This window comes from Nerophis lumbriciformis, linkage group LG29, assembly GCF_033978685.3.
Source record: "Nerophis lumbriciformis linkage group LG29, RoL_Nlum_v2.1, whole genome shotgun sequence".
Taxonomy (NCBI): domain Eukaryota; kingdom Metazoa; phylum Chordata; class Actinopteri; order Syngnathiformes; family Syngnathidae; genus Nerophis; species Nerophis lumbriciformis.
In genome coordinates this window covers 23,486,645-23,504,870 of record NC_084576.2, presented here as the reverse complement: position 1 = coordinate 23,504,870, position 18,226 = coordinate 23,486,645, and the positions used below count along the sequence as shown (strand labels likewise).

At 39.5% G+C, this 18,226-nt stretch overlaps 1 protein-coding gene across 3 annotated transcripts in view; it reads left to right on the top strand.

Annotated features, from left to right (window-relative positions):
* The window catches only part of lsp1a (lymphocyte specific protein 1 a), a 54,476-nt gene that overhangs the window by 32,099 nt on the left and 4,151 nt on the right, over window positions 1-18,226 (top strand). For 2 of the 3 annotated variants that reach the window (XM_061924713.1, XM_061924711.2), the window contains 9 exons: window positions 7,896-8,261; window positions 9,596-9,833; window positions 9,898-10,029; window positions 12,107-12,150; window positions 12,408-12,489; window positions 12,561-12,698; window positions 14,830-14,925; window positions 15,036-15,122; window positions 15,192-15,344. In XM_061924713.1, the coding sequence (XP_061780697.1) occupies window positions 7,896-8,261; window positions 9,596-9,833; window positions 9,898-10,029; window positions 12,107-12,150; window positions 12,408-12,489; window positions 12,561-12,698; window positions 14,830-14,925; window positions 15,036-15,122; window positions 15,192-15,335 (1,327 nt within the window). In that variant the 3' untranslated portion in view covers window positions 15,336-15,344. The remainder of the gene's footprint in view (window positions 1-7,895; window positions 8,262-9,595; window positions 9,834-9,897; window positions 10,030-12,106; window positions 12,151-12,407; window positions 12,490-12,560; window positions 12,699-14,829; window positions 14,926-15,035; window positions 15,123-15,191; window positions 15,345-18,226) is intronic. The other variant, XM_061924712.2, reaches the window with a different exon arrangement.

The following is an 18,226-nucleotide window of genomic DNA, read 5'->3' as shown; positions in this document are numbered from 1 at the left end:
GGGTTCTGGGTATTTGTTCTGTTGTGTTTATGTTGTGTTACGGTGCGGATGTTCTCCCGAAATGTGTTTGTCATTCTTGTTTGGTGTGGGTTCACAGTGTGGCGCATACTTGTAACCGTGTTAAAGTTGTTTATACGGCCACCCTCTGTGTGACCTGTATGGCTGTTGACCAAGTATGGATTGCATTCACTTGTGTGTGAGTAAAAGCTGCATATATTATGTGACTGGGCCGGCACGCAAAGGCAGTGTCTTTAAGGTTTATTGGCACTCTGTACTTCTCCCTACATCCGTGTACACAGCGGCGTTTTAAAAAGTCATGAATTTTACTTTTTGAAACCGATACCGATAATTTCCGATATTACATTTTAAAGCATTTATCGGCCGATAATATCGGCAGGCCGATATTATTTGCGTGTTATTTGTTCTGCCTAGGTTCCGAGGAGATGGAAAAAAAAACAACATTGTGATTCAACACATCAAACCAACTACATGTAGAAAATAATAAATATAGATAAGTGAATTGGTTATTGGTATTGTTCTTGAGAAGCAGGAAGTCATCTGTATGGGTATTAGCTTGAAAAAAATACATCTTACATGCCTAGTTTGAAAGTTTTTTTTACAACTATTTTTTATTTAATTATTTTTTATTTTTTATTAAAGTATTTTCCAGACTATATACGCTGTGAAATTAGTTATTTACACAAAAATATTTTGTAAATGTTTATTTACATTCCTTAATTGTTTCCAAACGGTGTCTGGAACACGGCAGTAAAATGGCTGATCAAACAAAACAGAAGTCATCGTCACAGACCCACTTGCTGCGCAAGCTCGCTCTCCAGTCAGCTAAACAGACTCAATAACTCCACGGTGACGTTTTTGTTAATTTAGTGAGGGATTTGTAAAACTGAAACAATACAACATTGTAAGTTAATAAGACTAACACAGACACTCGTAAACGTGTTAGCATGTTAGCTAATGCTAACGACGCTAGCGTCGTCATATTACGATAGCACGTACAAATATGCTTGAAAACACTCCTACAGACATCACACATGGGACGGTTTAGTAAGTAAGAATTGTTATATTGTGAAATTTGCTTGGAGTGATGAATGAAAAATCCATACAAATAGAAAGGCTATGGACGGTTAGAAGCCGGAACGGCACTTTTACTTCCGGATCAAAGCTTTAAACAACGGGAATTCACATTCACCCAGCTTTACCTGCAGTGAATGAACTCGTTCAAAAGATGGCGCCATAGCACAAACAATAATACACTTTTTCTTTTTTCTTTGCATGTGTCTAATGAAAACTATTTGCTTTATGGCCGGTCAGCGAAAAACCCACATCTGCGGTCCTCTCCAAGGTTTCTCATAGTCATTCTCATTGACATCACACTGGGTTGTGAGTTTTTCCTTGCCCTTATGTGGGATCTGAACCGAGGATGTCGTTGTGGCTTGTGCAGCCCTTTGAGACACTTGTGATTTAGGGCTATATAAATAAACATTGATTGATTAAATATACATTTTTGTTTTGACAAACATTTTTTAAATAATGATAATATTTGTTGTATTATTAGATAATGAAATTTAAAGGCTATTTTTCAAAGTGGAAAAAAAGAAAATTACCGTATTTTTCGGAGTATAAGTCTCTCCGGAGTATAAGTCGCACCGGCCGAAAATGCATAATAAAGAAGGAAAAAAACATATAAGTCGTATTTTTTGGGGAAATGTATTTGATAAAATACACCAAGAATAGACATTTGAAAGGCAATTTAAAATAAATAAAGAATAGTGAACAACAGGCTGAATAAGTGTACGTTATATGAGGCATAAATAACCAACTGGTATGTTAACGTAACATATTATGGTAAGAGTCATTCAAATAACTATAACATATAGAACATGCTATACGTTTACCAAACAATCTGTCACTCCTAATCGCTAAATCCCATGAAATCTTATACGTCTAGTCCAGGGGTCGGCAACCCAAAATGTTGAAAGAGCCATATTGGACCAAAAATACAAAAACAAATCTGTCTGGAGCCGCAAAAAATTAAAAGCCATATTACATACAGATAGTGTGTCATGAGATATAAATTGAATTAAGAGGACTTAAAGGAAACTAAATTACCTCAAATATACCTACAAATGAGGCATAATGATGCAATATGTACATATAGCTAGCCTAAATAGCATGTTAGCATCGATTAGCTTGCAGTCATGCAGTGACCAAATATGTCTCATTAGCACTCCACACAAGTCAATAACATCAACAAAACTCACCTTCCATGCACAACGTTAAAAGTTTGGTGGACAAAATGAGACAGAAAAAGAAGTGGCATAAAACACGTCCTAGAAAGTCGGAGAAAGTTATACATGTAAACAAACTACGGTGAGTTCAAGGACCGCCAAAATTAGTAGGACAAAACGGCGCTTGCCAAATACTCGAATCAGTGAAGCATGTTTAATACAAACAGTGTGCTTTGTAACAATTAGGGATGCGTGTGTCATGTTTGTCCTCCTACAGAAACCATATTAAAACAAAAAATAGATTTTTTTTCCCCTCATCTTTTTCCATTTTTCATACATTTTTTAAAAAGCTCCAGAGAGCCACTAGGACGGCGCTAAAGAGCCGCATGCGGCTCTAGAGCCGCGGGTTGCCGACCCCTGGTCTAGTCTCTTACGTGAATGAGCTAAATAACAATATTTGATATTTTACGGCAATGTGTTAAGTCGCTCCTGAGTAGGTGGCCTTTGAGTTTGACACCCGTGGGCTCCAGCATTAGATTAGCCGCTAAGCTAAGAGGCAGGACTGTAACACCATGTAAAAGTTTGCACTGCATTGACCTTCACCTGACCTTCCACTGGTCATGACTCGGCGTGTTTGACGGATGTTGTTTGTCGCGAACATGAAACAGTTTACTTTCAGCATCTGGTGGAAGGCACGTCCTCCTCTGATACAACACACTTGACATTAAACAAGATGTGCAAATGATTGCCAACAACTTCCACATGTGCGTCATAACAACTTAGTTGTCAGTGGCAAAAAAGAAAATGTCCATGTTTACCGGAGGAAGCTGCTTAAAGCATGTAAACACAGAAACATTGTTGTTATTCTTTCGGAGCATACCGTCACATCAGTGACGTGCGGTGAGGTTGATGGCTGGTGAGGCACTGACTTCATCACAGTCAGATTTACAAACATATGAACCCTAAAGAGTATCTTATTCACTATTTGATTGGCAGCAGTTAACGGGTTATCAAGGGTTGGAATTGGGGGTTAAATCACCAAAAATTATTCCCGGGCGCGGCGCCGCTGCTGCCCACTGCTCGCCTCAAATCCCAGGGTGTGAGCAAGGGGATGGGTCAAATGCAGAGGACGAATTTCAACACACTTAGTGTGTGTGTGACAATCATTGGTACTTTAACTTAACTTTAACTTTACACATACAAACTGTAGCACACAAAAAAGCACATTTAATTAAAAAAAACGTTATTATGGTCTTACCTTTACTTATAAGTGCGGGAACAGTGGTGTTGGTGTTGGAGGAGTTGTGAATGAATGAAATATGAAATTCGTGCTGCAGTCTGCAGGTGTACCTAATGTTGTGTCCCTGCAGTCGTTCACGGCTCCTCCGGCGTGAGCAATGTTGTTTTTGCACTTTTTGGCTTCTTGTTAAGTGACTTTTTTCGGGTGGATTCGGTCTTGCACGTGGAGGGTTTGGGTGTGGGCTTTGGTTGGTGTGGCGCTCCGGTCGGGGGGTGCAGTCTGCGGCGGAGGTGCAATAACCGTCACCAGGAGGCGGGGTTACGCGAGCCTCACACAGTGCGTCTTCGTAGCAGTTTTACGATTGCTCAGCACAAGAAATACGTTACACACATACAGTTGTTGACAAAATACACTGTACATTATATACCTCAGCTAACTAAACTATGGAAATGTATAATATAATTCATATAGCAATACGGTCTCACTGCACAGCAGGCCAGCAGTTAGCCGAGTCCGCAATCCATGTTGAGGCACAACGCAGTGACGTGCCTCAACTGGCTGCTGTTCACCGCACCGTCTCTTCTCAGTATTTGAACGGCAAATGTGAAAATTCAGCGATTTTGAATAAAAATAATCTAAAACTGGTGAAGTTAAACGGAAAATAACGTTATAGTATAATCACTGGATACATATAACAATTTAATTAATTTGTTTTCTTTTTACATTTTTTTTCTTTCCATGATGGCAGGTGAGGCCCCGCCTCACCTGCCTCTAGTGACCGCACGTCACTGCGTCACATGGCAGATTTTTTTTCTTAGATTTTCCATCATTCTAAATGAAGCAACGTCAAACTAAAAAGTAGCCAAATGAACAAAAAATATAAACTACAGATTGTGATTCCTGGGGCATGCTAACTGTTAGCTTATATAAATGTTTGCAATATATTGTGTTAAATATACTTTTAACACCATCATCCACACCACCCGCACCCACTTGGAGGGCAAGGACATCTATACCAGGCTATTATTCATCGACTACAGCTCTGCTTTTAACACGGTCATCCCACAAAAACTCACTGCTAAACTCCTCACTGTTGGTCTGACACCGACTCTCTGTGACTGGGTCCTGAACGTTCTCACAAACCGGCCCCAGTCAGTCAGAGTCGACAACCAGACATCGGGCACAAAGGTTCTAAGCATAGGGACCCCCCAAGGCTGCGTGCTGAGTCCCATGTTGTACACCCTCTTCACACACGACTGTGTGGCCTCCCAGAACAACACCAGTATCATCAAGTTTGCAGATGATACTACGGTCGTCGGACTGATCACCGGGGGAGCGGAACTGGTGGCCTGGTGTCAGGATAATAATCTCTCCTTGAACACAGCTAAGACCAAGGAGATGATTATTGACCCACGGAGAAGGAGTGCACAGTACACACCTCTGTACATAGGGGAGACAGGGTGAAAACCTTTAAAATTCCTCGGGACCCACATCAGCAAGGACCTCACCTGGGATCACAACACCCAACAAACAATAAAGAAAGCCCAGCAGCGACTGTACATGCCACCCAAAATTCTCAGCAACTTCTATAGAAGTACGGTTGAGAGTGTCCTTACCAGCTCAATCACGGTCTGGTATGGAAACTGCACTGCTAAGGACAGGAAGGCCCTCCAGCGAGTGATTAAAACTGCTCAGTACATATCAGGAGCAGCCTTCCCCTCACGACAGGACATGTACTCTACCAGGACCACCAGGAGAGCACACAACATCATAAAGGACAGTACACACCCCCAGCACAGTCTCTTTGGCCTCCTACCATCAGGCAGACGATACAGGAGCCTGAAATCCAGGACTACGAGACTGACAAACAGTTTCTACCCACAGGCCATCAGGCTTGTGAACGCTAACTTGTGAATGCTAGCTCCCCCAGCTATCCCTTTTTTACTTTTATCTTTTGAATAAAAGACAGCTACCATGACCACCCCCGAACTGTGAACCATCACTGTAGACACTTTTCACCTTTGATCACTGTAGAGCAGGGGTCACCAACCTTTTTGAAACCAAGAGCTACTTCTTGGGTACTGCTTAATGCGAAGGGCTACCAGTTTGATACACACTTAAATAAATTGCCAGAAATAGCCAATTTGCTCAATTTACCTTTAACTCTATGTTATTATTAATAATTGATTATATTTATCTTTGTGGAAACACTGATCATCTTAATGATTTCTCACAGTAAATATATATAGAAACAGATAAATATCAATATGCAACACTTTATTTTTACATTTTCACTAAGTGCACATTTTTCAAATTGAACATTTTCAAATGATCACTTCTAAGACAGTCTTGTGAAATCACAATATCCCATTTTAACTAGCTAGCCCAGGGGTCGGCAACCCGCGGCTCTAGAGCCGCATGCGGCTCTTTAGCACCGCCCTAGTGGCTCTCTGGAGCTTTTTAAAAAATGTTTGAAAAATGGAAAAAGATGAGGGGGAAAACATTTATTTTTTGTTTTAATATGGTTTATGTAGGAGGACAAACATGACACAAGCCTCCCTAATTGTTACAAAGCACACAGTTTATATTAAACATGCTTCACTGATTTGAGTATTTGGCGAGCGCCGTTTTGTCCTACTAATTTTGGCGGTCCTTGAACTCACCGTAGTTTGTTTACATGTATAACTTTCTCCGACTTTCTAGGACGTGTTTTATGCCACTTCTTTTTCTGTCTCATTTTGTCCACCAAACTTTTAACGTTGTGCATGAAAGGTGAGTTTTGTTGATGTTATTGACTTGTGTGGAGTGCTAATCAGACATATTTGGTCACTGCATGACTAAGCTAATCGATGCTAACATGATATTTAGGCTAGCTATATGTACATATTGCATCATTATGCCTCATTTGTAGCTATATTTGAGGTCATTTACTTTCCTTTAAGTCCTCTTAATTCAATTTATATCTCATGACACACTATCTGTATGTAATATGGCTTTTAATTTTTTGCGGCTCCAGACAGATTTGTTTTTGTATTTTTGGTCCAATATGGCTCTTTCAACATTTTGGGTTGCCGACCCCTGAGCTAGCCACTAACATTGTTTAACAAATCATGAATTACTTTGCACCATGTTTGTACAAATAATAACTCATGTAAAATACAAAAGTCAACTCTCAAATTTTTAAATAAATCATGTCACACTTTGAACTGGACACCAAATCTTTTATCTGTTTCTTTGTCAGTTAGTGAAGACCAAGTCTTTAAAATATTTTCTTGGATTTTCAAATTCTATTTGAGTTTTGTCCCTCTTAGAATTAAAAATGTCGAGCAAAGCGAGACCAGCTTGCTTGTAAATAAATAAAATTTAAAAAATAGAGGCGGCTCACTGGTAAGTGCTGCTATTTGAGCTATTTTTAGAACAGGCCAGCGGGCTACTCATCTGGCCCTTACGGGCGACCTGGTGCCCGTGGGCACCGCGTTGGTGACCCCTGCTGTAGAGGTTGCCCTTGAGTGGGTTCTTCAGACCATCACACACTGCCAGGAATTCAGGGTATAACACTGTTTTATTTAGTTCTCACAAGGTGCGAGACTTTTGCTTTCCAGCAACAAGTCTTTTCTGCGTCTGTCCAGCAGCACCTCCACCTCCAACTCCAACTACTCGTCTCATCACGGCTGCTGCTAATAAAGGCGACAGGGCAAGGCCCACCTGGGCCATCTACGCACCCGTCGCTGTCTTCGAGGCCGGTCCTGGCACACCCCGTTCCGCGGCAGGCCCGCAGGCCACGCCCCCCTCCACATACCTCCACCGCACGGTTTCAATGCGTAAAAAGACACAAAAAGTGCATTAACGCCAACATTGCAAGAGATGACCAAAAATATGAATTTTGCCAAAACAAAGCCCAGGTGTAAATGACAATATATGATATGTTTTTATTATATTGTAGGATAATAATGGGCAGCATGGTGGAGGAGGGGTTAGTGCGTCTGCCTCACAATACAAAGGTCCTGGGTTCGATCCTACGCTCGGGATCTTTCTGTGTGGAGTTTGCATGTTCTCCCCGTGACTGCGTGGGTTCCCTCCGGGTACTCCGGCTTCCTCCCACCTCCAAAGACATGCACCTGGGGATAGGTTGATTGGCAACACTAAATTGACCCTAGTGTGTGAATGTGAGTGTGAATGTTGTCTGTCTGTGTTGGCCCTATGATGAAGTGGCGACTTGTCCAGGGTGTACCCCGCCTTTCGCACGATTGTAGCTGAGATAGGCTCCAGCACCCCCCACGACCCCGAAAGGGATAAGCGGTAGAAAATGGATGGATGTAGGATAATATTGCACACTACCTCTGGCCAGAAGTAATATTTAGTGGCACACTGATTGCACTCACTCTGTCTTTTTCCTGCTTCTCCAGGTGCGAGGACGACTTCAAGCCCAGCAGTTCTCCTTCCTTAGAGGAGGACGAGGGCTTCAGCGACTGGACGCAGCGGCGAGAGAGGCGGAGGCAACAGCGCCTCCAGGAGGTCGTCCGCCGAGGCGAAGAGGACGAAGAGGAAGAGCGCGCCGCCGGCAAAGCGTCTTCCGCTCGCCTGATACGCGACGATAACAACGCGCAGGTGGAGACGAGGGACGAGGACGCCCAAAAGGAGACTGGAGACACCAGAAGACCGTCGTTCACCTCCAAAGTTTTCCTCGTCCAGGATCCCAAACACTCCGATACGCACACAGCCCACCAGGAAGTGAGGTCATCCCCCGAGAATCAACCCAGGAAGTCCGCCAGGTTAGTCGTTATTGTGTGAGTGGTTAAGTGGACTTTAATTGTGTCGAAAGTGCAGTGATTTTGCACAATTAACTTGTGCACTTATTGTGTACTTAAGTGCACTTAAAATGTACACTTGGTACGTGAACTTATTTTGTGCAATTATTTTTGCACACTCAACGTGTGCACTTAATGTGTGTACTTAAGTGCACTTAAAATGTACACTTGGTAGGTGAACTTATTTTGTGCAATTATTTTTGCACACTCAACGTGTGCACTTAATGTGTGTACTTTAGTGCACTTAAAATGTACACTTGGTAGGTGAACTTATTTTGTGCAATTATTTTTGCACACTCAACTTGTGCACTTAATGTGTGTACTTAAGTGCACCTAAAATGTACACTTGGTAGGTGAACTTATTTTGTGCAATTATTTTTGCACACTCAACTTGTGCACTTAATATGTGTACTTAAGTGCACTTAAAATGTACACTTGGTAGGTGAACTTATTTTGTGCAATTATTTTTGCACACACTCAACTTGTGCACTTAATGTGTGTATTTAAGTGCACTTAAAATGTACACTTGGTAGGTGAACTTATTTTGTGCAATTATTTTTGCACACTCAACGTGTGCACTTAATGTGTGTACTTAAGTGCACTTAAAATGTACACTTGGTAGGTGAACTTATTTTGTGCAATTATTTTTGCACACTCAACTTGTGCACTTAATGTGTGTACTTAAGTGCACTTAAAATGAACTTATTTTGTGCAATTATTTTTGCACACTCAACTTGTGCACTTAATGTGTGTACTTAAGTGCACTTAAAATGTACACTTGGTAGGTGAACTTATTTTGTGCAATTATTTTTGCACACTCAACTTGTGCACTTAATGTGTGTACTTAAGTGCACTTAAAATGTACACTTGGTAGGTGAACTTATTTTGTGCAATTATTTTTGCACACTCAACTTGTGCACTTAATGTGTGTACTTAGTAGGTGCACTTATTTTGCGCAATTATTTTTGTGCGCTTAACATGCACACTTAATGTTTGTACTTACAGTAAGTGCATTAAGTAAATACACTTTTTGTATACTTAAGTGTAAACATACTGTAAAAAGCAATGATACGCTCAAAATGCTTTGCGAGGTTGTTTTTGATGATTTATTTTTTTTAATTCAATAAATATCTTCCGCTTCCACAACTAATGGCTAAAGCATAACAACAAGCCGAGAGGCTGCTCTTATCTCAAAACACTCTTAAGTCGAGGTATTCTTAACTTGAGGTACTGCTGTGTTTTGCAGTTTTTTGTTGCAGTCGATCAAAGTGTGGCTGACTAGTGTGCACGTGTCACAGGTCCGGAGAGCAGGGTGAGGCAGACGCCATCGCGGAGGCCGAGCGGCGCCTGCAGAGGATCCATCGAGGCTTCCAGGAGAACGAGAGCCAGGAGGCGGAGCTGCTGAGGCGGAGGCAGGCGGAGGCGGAGCAGGAGCTTGACGAGCTGAATAGGAGGCGGGAGCTGAGGCGCCATGTCCGCCAGGAGGAGGAGCGACGCAAGGAGGAGGCGGAGCGGCAGCGGCTCGCAGAGGAGGAGGTGACCACGCCCCCTGTCGGAGACATTGCGCAGAAAGGTCACATGGTAATTTGATGACCGACAGGCGGAGCATCAGAGGATGAAGGAGGACATGGAGAGGAGGAGGACGCACGCCGCGGCGAGGATGAAGAGCATGAGCGAGCGTGACGCCGACGACGCCTTCTGCCCCTTCACCCCCAAGACGTCCACCCACAAAGTAAGCATGATTGTTGCCTGGCAACCAAATAATCATGTTGCCATGGCGATGACAACAACCTTGTGAAGGGTATGGCAAGACAAAGTTATGTACTTGATTTTGATGAAAGGCGGAGCTAGACGCGTCGATTGACGTGTCTCTTTCTGTTGCCGTGGCGATGCTGACGGCATTATTTGCAGCTAACAATCTGTGCTTCCTGTAGATAGCGCTAGAAAAGACTTTTGGCTAATTGGTAAACACCTGAACATAAACCTTTGTGTTACCTTCACAGCCGAGCGCTGCAGCCGCCGCTAGTAAGTCACATGACGCATGTTGTCCTCGCCTGCGTCATCAACGTCTTTCCTTTGACTGTCGTGTCCGCAAGGTTTCATTCATGTCGTGCGGACAAAACATTTACGGATATGACCACATGTCCTCACGGGATGTTTGACGTGTGCATGACCGCATGTTTTCTTTTTTGCACTTTGTTTGTTTGTCCACACTGAAATGAAGATAATGACGAGTACAAGTACAAGTAGACAGAAACCCACTGACTGCGATCAACACTACAGTATGCATAAACAATACGTACACATAAATACATGAACAATACATACACCTAAATACATAAATACGTAAACAATACATAAACATAAATACATATACACTAGCGAGAGGGACAGGGGAAAGGGAAGTCTGGGCTTCTCTGCTTAGGTTGCTGCCCCCGCAAACCGACCTCAAAAAAGCGAAAAAAAAATGCATGGATAAATACATAGACAATACATAAACATAAATGCATATACAATATGTAAACATAAATACATATACAATACATAAACATAAATGCATATACAATATGTAAACATAAATACATATACAATACATAAACATAAATGCATATATAATATGTAAAAATAAATACACATACAATACATAAACATAAATGCATATATAATATGTAAAAATAAATACACATACAATACATAAACATAAATGCATATACAATATGTAAACATAAATACATATACAATACATAAACATAAATGCATATACAATATATAAATACAAATACCTATACAATACATAAACATAAATGCATAAACAATACATACACAATACATAGACATAAATACATAAACAATACATACACATAAATACACTGCACACTGTATTATACATAAACAATACCTAAACATAAATACATAAATATAGATGCATAAACATTAATACATATACATATACAATACCTAAACATAAATACATAAACAACACATACATATAAATACATAAACAATACGTAAACATGGATATATATACAATACATAAATATATTAACAATGCATACATGCATAAACCATAACTTATCATAAATACATATACAATACATACACAGAAATACATAAACATAAATACATAAGCAATACATAAACATAAATACATATACAATACATAAAAATAAATACATAAACAATTCCTCAACATAAATACATAAACCTAAATACATATACAATACATAAACATAAATACATATACAATACATAAACATATATACATATACAATACATATTATAAATAAAAATACATAAACAATTCATAAATTGCCCTGATGTCGGATCTGAGCCGAGGATGTCGTTGTGGCTTGTGCAGCCCTTTGAGACACTCGTGATTTAGGGCTATATAAGTAAACTTTGATTGATTGATTGATAAACATAAACGTAAATACATATACAATAAATAAACATAAATACATAAACAATAACTAAACAAACAAATACATAAACATAAATACATAAACAATAGACGAACAATACATAAACATAAATACATAAATAATACATAAACATAATCACAACAATGCATAGGCTTAAAGTATTATTAATATATCAGGTCAGTGATTTATTTGTGGAAATATTTTGATACAAAAGGAGCAAAATTGAAACGAGTCAAAAGAAGAAGAAAAAGCAAAAGGTCTGCATTGTGTGCCTCACTCCTGATTGGCTGATCAGTTTCAGCCAATCACAGCACTGTGTGTGACAGAGCTATTATACTACTGTGTATGTATATGATATTTTACTCAGACTTTTTGTGACTTTTCCAGATCACAGAGAGGACAGAATCTCTGAACCGCTCTCTGAAGAAAAGGTAAACATTTGCAATATTGATGATTTTCTTTATATTTACATCAGCATCCAACAAGTAAACATACTGTTTACTTGTGGAACTTGTGGGTGGCGTGCTTCGTTTGGAGGAAGCTTTTTTTTTTAATGTCGTCTGCAAGACGTCTGGTCTGGGCCTGCGACCTTTGACCCCATGCGGCCAGCGAGTCGGCGCCACAGTGACCTGACCTTTGGTTGCCATGACGACAAGAGTTGACATTTTGACACTTTCTGTGGATTCAGTAACAGTTTTAAAAAGACACAGGCGCTCGTCCTGGTGAGCAAGATCGACGACAAGATGGAGCAGTACGCCCACGCTGTGGAGGTCCGTGAGCAACACCTGGACTTCAAATGCAAGCTTTTGATAAATAAATAATATCAACCTTTTTCCCGCAGACCTCTCAGGAACCTCGAGGGGCGAAAACGCCGATGGTCGACATGCCCAACTCGCTGGAGGTGGTCACTTCCAAGAAGAACCTCTTCGAGGCTGGCCAGGCCTGGACCAGCAGTCCCGCTAAAATACCGTCGGGCAAGGTGAGAGACCAAAGACCTGCACGATACTGACGATGGAAACGATATCAAATTGGCCGACGATAGAGATTTAGCTAGCGGCTAACGTCCCTACACAGTTCAAGTCACTAATCTACGCCGCCATGGCGGTAAATAAACAAGGTTTCTTCCAAGAAGGAATAGCTAAACATGCTGACCGCTTAGCTAGGGCTCTTAAAGATGAACAGAGCTGGGCGGTTCGATACAAATGTCGATTGTAACGATACCAAGTATAGATTAAGGACATGGTTGATACTACTGTAAAACAAAACCATTTTTTTGTCATTTTTCTTGTCATTTACAAACTTATAGGGCAGACAACAAATGATTTAAATCAGAGCCAATAGTTAGGAAACTCAATCAATCAATTTTATTCATATAAGCCTTAATCACGAGCGTCTCAAACGACATCCCCTGATCTGAACCCTAATATATACTGTTATATATATTATATTATTATATTAAAATATTATTTTATTTATATAATTAATTATAATTATATACATATTTATGTATGCAATTATATACAATAATTGGTTATGATTGTAATTAATTAAATATAAATAATATATTAAAATGATTACTACATATTATATAATATATTACTAAGTAACAATTAATGGAGACACCACCAAGGCTGAAATAATGTTTAGTTATTCTGCTCAAAATGTTGCAAGTAATTAAATGGAATGATTTTAATTGTGATTAAAAATGTAATCATTCAGGGATATGAATATATAAAATATGAAATATCAGTGGTATGACAAAATACTGATACTGTTGCTACTTGGTATTGGATCCATACCCAGATTTGTAGTATCACCTAAAATGAATGTAAAGTATCAAACAACAGAAGAATGATTATATTTGTAAAACATATTTTAAAATGTTCTTAGTATCATTCAAGGTGTGGCCCGGGGGCAATTTGCGGCCTGCAGCTAATTTTTAACTGCCCGCTGCACAATCTAAAAATACTGGTACCAAAAAAACATACAAAAGAGCAAACATGTCAAATTGAACAAGAAAAAGTTGCGATGTTGACTCCAGCAACACAAAGCTGCCATTTTTTTCTTTAAAACTGTCCTTGCTCAAAAAATAGTAATACTTCAAAATTAATGTTATCAATGATTTACTTGAAAATTAAAAAAAACAAAAACTTTTGAAGTATTTTTAACATTTTTATGAGTAGCGCCAAAGGGATATTTATTTTTATTTTTAACTGTCATTGCTCCCAAAATAATAATAATAATGTTTTATTGACTTATTTAAGACTCCAATTACTTCACACCAAATATTACAATTTGAAATATTTTTTGGGAAAATATTACATATTTTGTGAATTTTGCCATAAGACACAGGGTTTTCACAAAAGAAAACATAAAACATATATATTTTTAAACGGTTTTATGGACCTCAAGTTGAGACTGGAGCGTTGAAAGTTTAAAGTTTAAGCTTTACCAACTTAAACAAGTTGAAAAACTTATTGGGGTGTTACCATTCAGTGGTCAATTGTATGGAATGTGTACTGTACTGTGCAATCTACTAATAAAAGTCTCAATCAATCAAAAAAAAAATTATGAATTATTTAGAAAAATTTTATGAGTGACGCATTTTGGATCCCCAATAATTTTAGTGGTATTTTTATTTTTTTTATTTTTTTTAATTGCTCCAAAAAAATGTTTTATTGTCATAAATTATTGACCTATGCAAGGCTCCAATTACTTCACATATTACAAAAATATTTTTTGGGGAAAATATTACATATTTTGTGATTTTTGACAAACAAAAAACTGAAAAAAACCAAGGTAAAAAAAAAAAAAAGAATTATTTTTAAGATGTTTATGAGTGGCTCCTTTTGGGTCCCCCAAAATTTTGGTGAGATTGTTTTTGTGTCATTGCACCAAAAAAAAAAAAATAATAATAAAAAAAAAATATATATATATATATTGTCATAAATGATGGACCTATTTAAGGCTCCAATGACTTCACACCAAATAAGAACGTTTAGACACTTCTGTTGTGTAGTTAGTTTTGTTTTAAATAAGTGTCAGAGATGCTACCATACTGAAAGCACGCTTTAAAAAAAAAAATCTCTTTCCACGTTTTTACCAATCAGGACACTGATGGGTTAAAGGTGGGCGTGGCCAACCTGATCACTCAGTGGGTCAAAGGTCAGCCTGACTCCAGGCAATCCTCACAGAGCCGACCCGAAGTGAGTACGAGCTTCTATGTGGAAGAGGCAGGAATCATGTAAACAAAGAGTACCGTGCTAAAAATAAGCTAAGCTAAGCATCAGTTACTGATGACTGGCTGTCCTATCAGGAGGTGAAGTATGGGGACGTGATGCAGAAGAAGAACATGTGGGAGATCATCGCAGATCCTTCAGGGAGGCCCGCACAAAACATGAAGGTGAGCCCGGCTGTTCATGACAATATGAATTAGTTTCAGCTGACTCGTGTTCATGTTGCGTCTGGTCAGGGCTCCATGGCAAACAAGAAGTACAAGTTCGTGGTGACCGGACACGGCAAATACGAGAAGAAGGCCGCGGGGCGTGGAGACGTCTCGGATGCGGAGTCTGGTGAGCCACGTCACAACATGATCATCAGTCCCTCTCGGCGCTAAGCCTTCTGGGTAATGTAATATATAAACATTTACTTCCTGGTTGACATCTAGTTAAATATTTATTTAACATTTATTTACCCAGGGTAAGACAATTAAGAACATTACACATAGGCAGCATTTACATGTTAGAGATGTTAGAGTGTGATGATAATCTCTCATTTACCAACAAAAATGAGCGCTATAGATCGTTCTCAAATTTAACAAATGTTTTTAACGTGCGGGGGTAAATGTGTTGGAACATAAACAAATGTTTAAAGGGGAACATTATCACAATTTCAGAATTGTTAAAACCATTAAAAATCAGTTCCTAGTGGCTTATTATATTTTTTGAAGTTTTTTTCAAAATTTTTCCCATCACTCAATATCCCTAAAAAAAGCTTTGAAGTGCCTGATTTTAACCATCGTTATAAACACCCGTCCATTTTCCTGTGACGTCACATAGTGAAGCCAACACAAACAAACATGGTGGAAAGAACAGCAAGCTATAGCGACATTAGCTCGGATTCAGACTCGGATTTCAGCGGCTTAAGCGATTCAACAGACTACGAATGTATTGAAACGGATGGTTGTAGTGTGGAGGCAGGTAGCGAAAACGAAATTGAAGAAGAAACTGAAGCTATTGAGCCATATCGGTTTGAACCGTATGCAAGCGAAACCGACGAAAACGACACGACAGCCAGCGACACGGGAGAAAGCGAGGACGAATTCGGCGATTGCCTTCTAACCAACGATTGGTATGTGTTTGTTTGGCATTAAAGGAAACTAACAACTATGAACTAGGTTTACAGCATATGAAATACATTTGGCAACAACATGCACTTTGAGAGTGCAGACAGCCCAGTTTTCATCAATTAATATATTCTGTAGACATACCCTCATGTCAGCAGGCCAGGGAAGCTAGGGTCGATATTGTTCTCTTGGCGGTGTGAGCCAAGACATCCAGGGGGTTTAGCTCGCTCGTCTGCGGGAACAAACTGCCGCCATTGCTTGCCGTGCTACCGAGGACCTTTGTCCCTGAATTGCTCACATACTCCGGCAGATTCAATGGGGGTCTGGCGGCAGATTTCTTTGACTTTATCGTTGGAAATGCATCTGCTTTGAGTGTCGCAGGATATCCACACATTCTTGCCATCTCTGTCGTAGCATAGCTTTCGTCGATAAAGTGTGCGGAACAAACGTCCAATTTCTTGCCACTTTCGCATCTTTGGGCCACTGGTGCAACTTGAATCCGTCCCTGTTCGTGTTGTTACACCCTCCGACAACACACCGACGAGGCATGATGTCTCCAAGGTACGGAAAACAGTCGAAAAAAACGGAAAATAACAGAGCTGATTTGACTCGGTGTTTGAGAAAATGGCGGATTGCTTCCCGATGTGACGCCACGTTGTGACGTCATTGCTCCGAGAGCGAATATTAGAAAGGCGTTTAATTCGCCAAAATTCACCCATTTAGATTTCGGAAATCGGTTAAAAAAATATATGGTCTTATTTCTGCAACATCAAGGTATATATTGACGCTTACATAGGTCTGGTGATAATGTTCCCCTTTAAGATGGATAAACACTTTTCAAGCGTAAAACATACATGGAGAATGTCTGCAACTTGTGGACAAAAAGGAAGTTTCTGGTGGCGTTATTATCTGTAATTATAATTATTACTGTTATTAGTTATTATTAATGAAAACAGTAGTTATTTGACAATGAGCGCCGAATATGTGCTTTTACTGCCATCTAGTGTCTACTTTTAAGTATAAACATCAATACAGTATTTGCTTTCAGTTTTTTTTTGTTGAAGTTGAGTTACAAGGAACACTTAAAACATGGATCACAAATTCATAAAATCAGAATGTTCTTAACAAAAATAAATAAGCCTCAAAACATTTCTACTTTTGCTGCAACTTTCTGAAAAAGCTGCCAGCAATCCAAGCATACGACAATCACAAAAAAAGCCTTTGAAATCCTGGAATGATTGCATAATGACATCATTCGTCAAAGTGAGGGATTGGTACCAATTACCGGTACCTGGGATCCGATACTGGTACCAATTTTCAGTATTTTAGTAAATGCTCTGTCCAGTTGTTATATCTGGTTTTATTATCACACAAGTCTCATTTGCAATGCAGTTGCACTATCACGACACTAGATGGCAGTACTGTGTAGGCCATCTATAATTTTGTCTAACTAGGAAGTAGCCTCTTCCAGGAAGCTGAATGTGTTATGTTGCTCCCTACAAAGTGTTTGTACTGTAAGTATTACACGCCACGTGTTTGACTGTCACATTCATCTTAGTCGTAGTTTTCCTTACCAAAATTCAAAGGTGTTGAAATCGCCATGTAAAGTCGATAATGCTAATAGTAGGGCGAATCCAATGTAAATTAGCATGAAGCTAGCGCATTTTGGAAGAGTGAAGACTGACTTTACATTTCATTTAGAAGGAGTTTGTCTTAGTCCGCCCTTGACTGATTGTTTACGTGAGCGGTCGTTTAGTCTGCAACCGGACGTAACGTCACTTGCAACAAAGGTATCGAAAAATGGCACCGTTAGATTTTATGAGACTCAATACCTTAATACCTGAATACACCTCAGTTCCGGACAGGCTAACCTCCTCCAACCTCCGAGGACAAAGCTGCGAACAATGGGAGACCGGGCTTTCTGCTCCGCCGCTCCCAGTCTGTGGAACGCTCTCCCTGACCACCTGAGGGCACCACAGACTGTGGATGCTTTTAAAAAAGGCTTAAAAACCCTTCTTTTTAAAAAATCCTTCTTTTTTATATATGCATACTAGTTCTAGCTATTAGGCTGTTCTAGTTTTAATTTTTTTTAATACACTGTAGCACTTTGAGGTTGTTTACTCAATGGAAAGTGCTTTTTACAAATACAATCTATTATTATT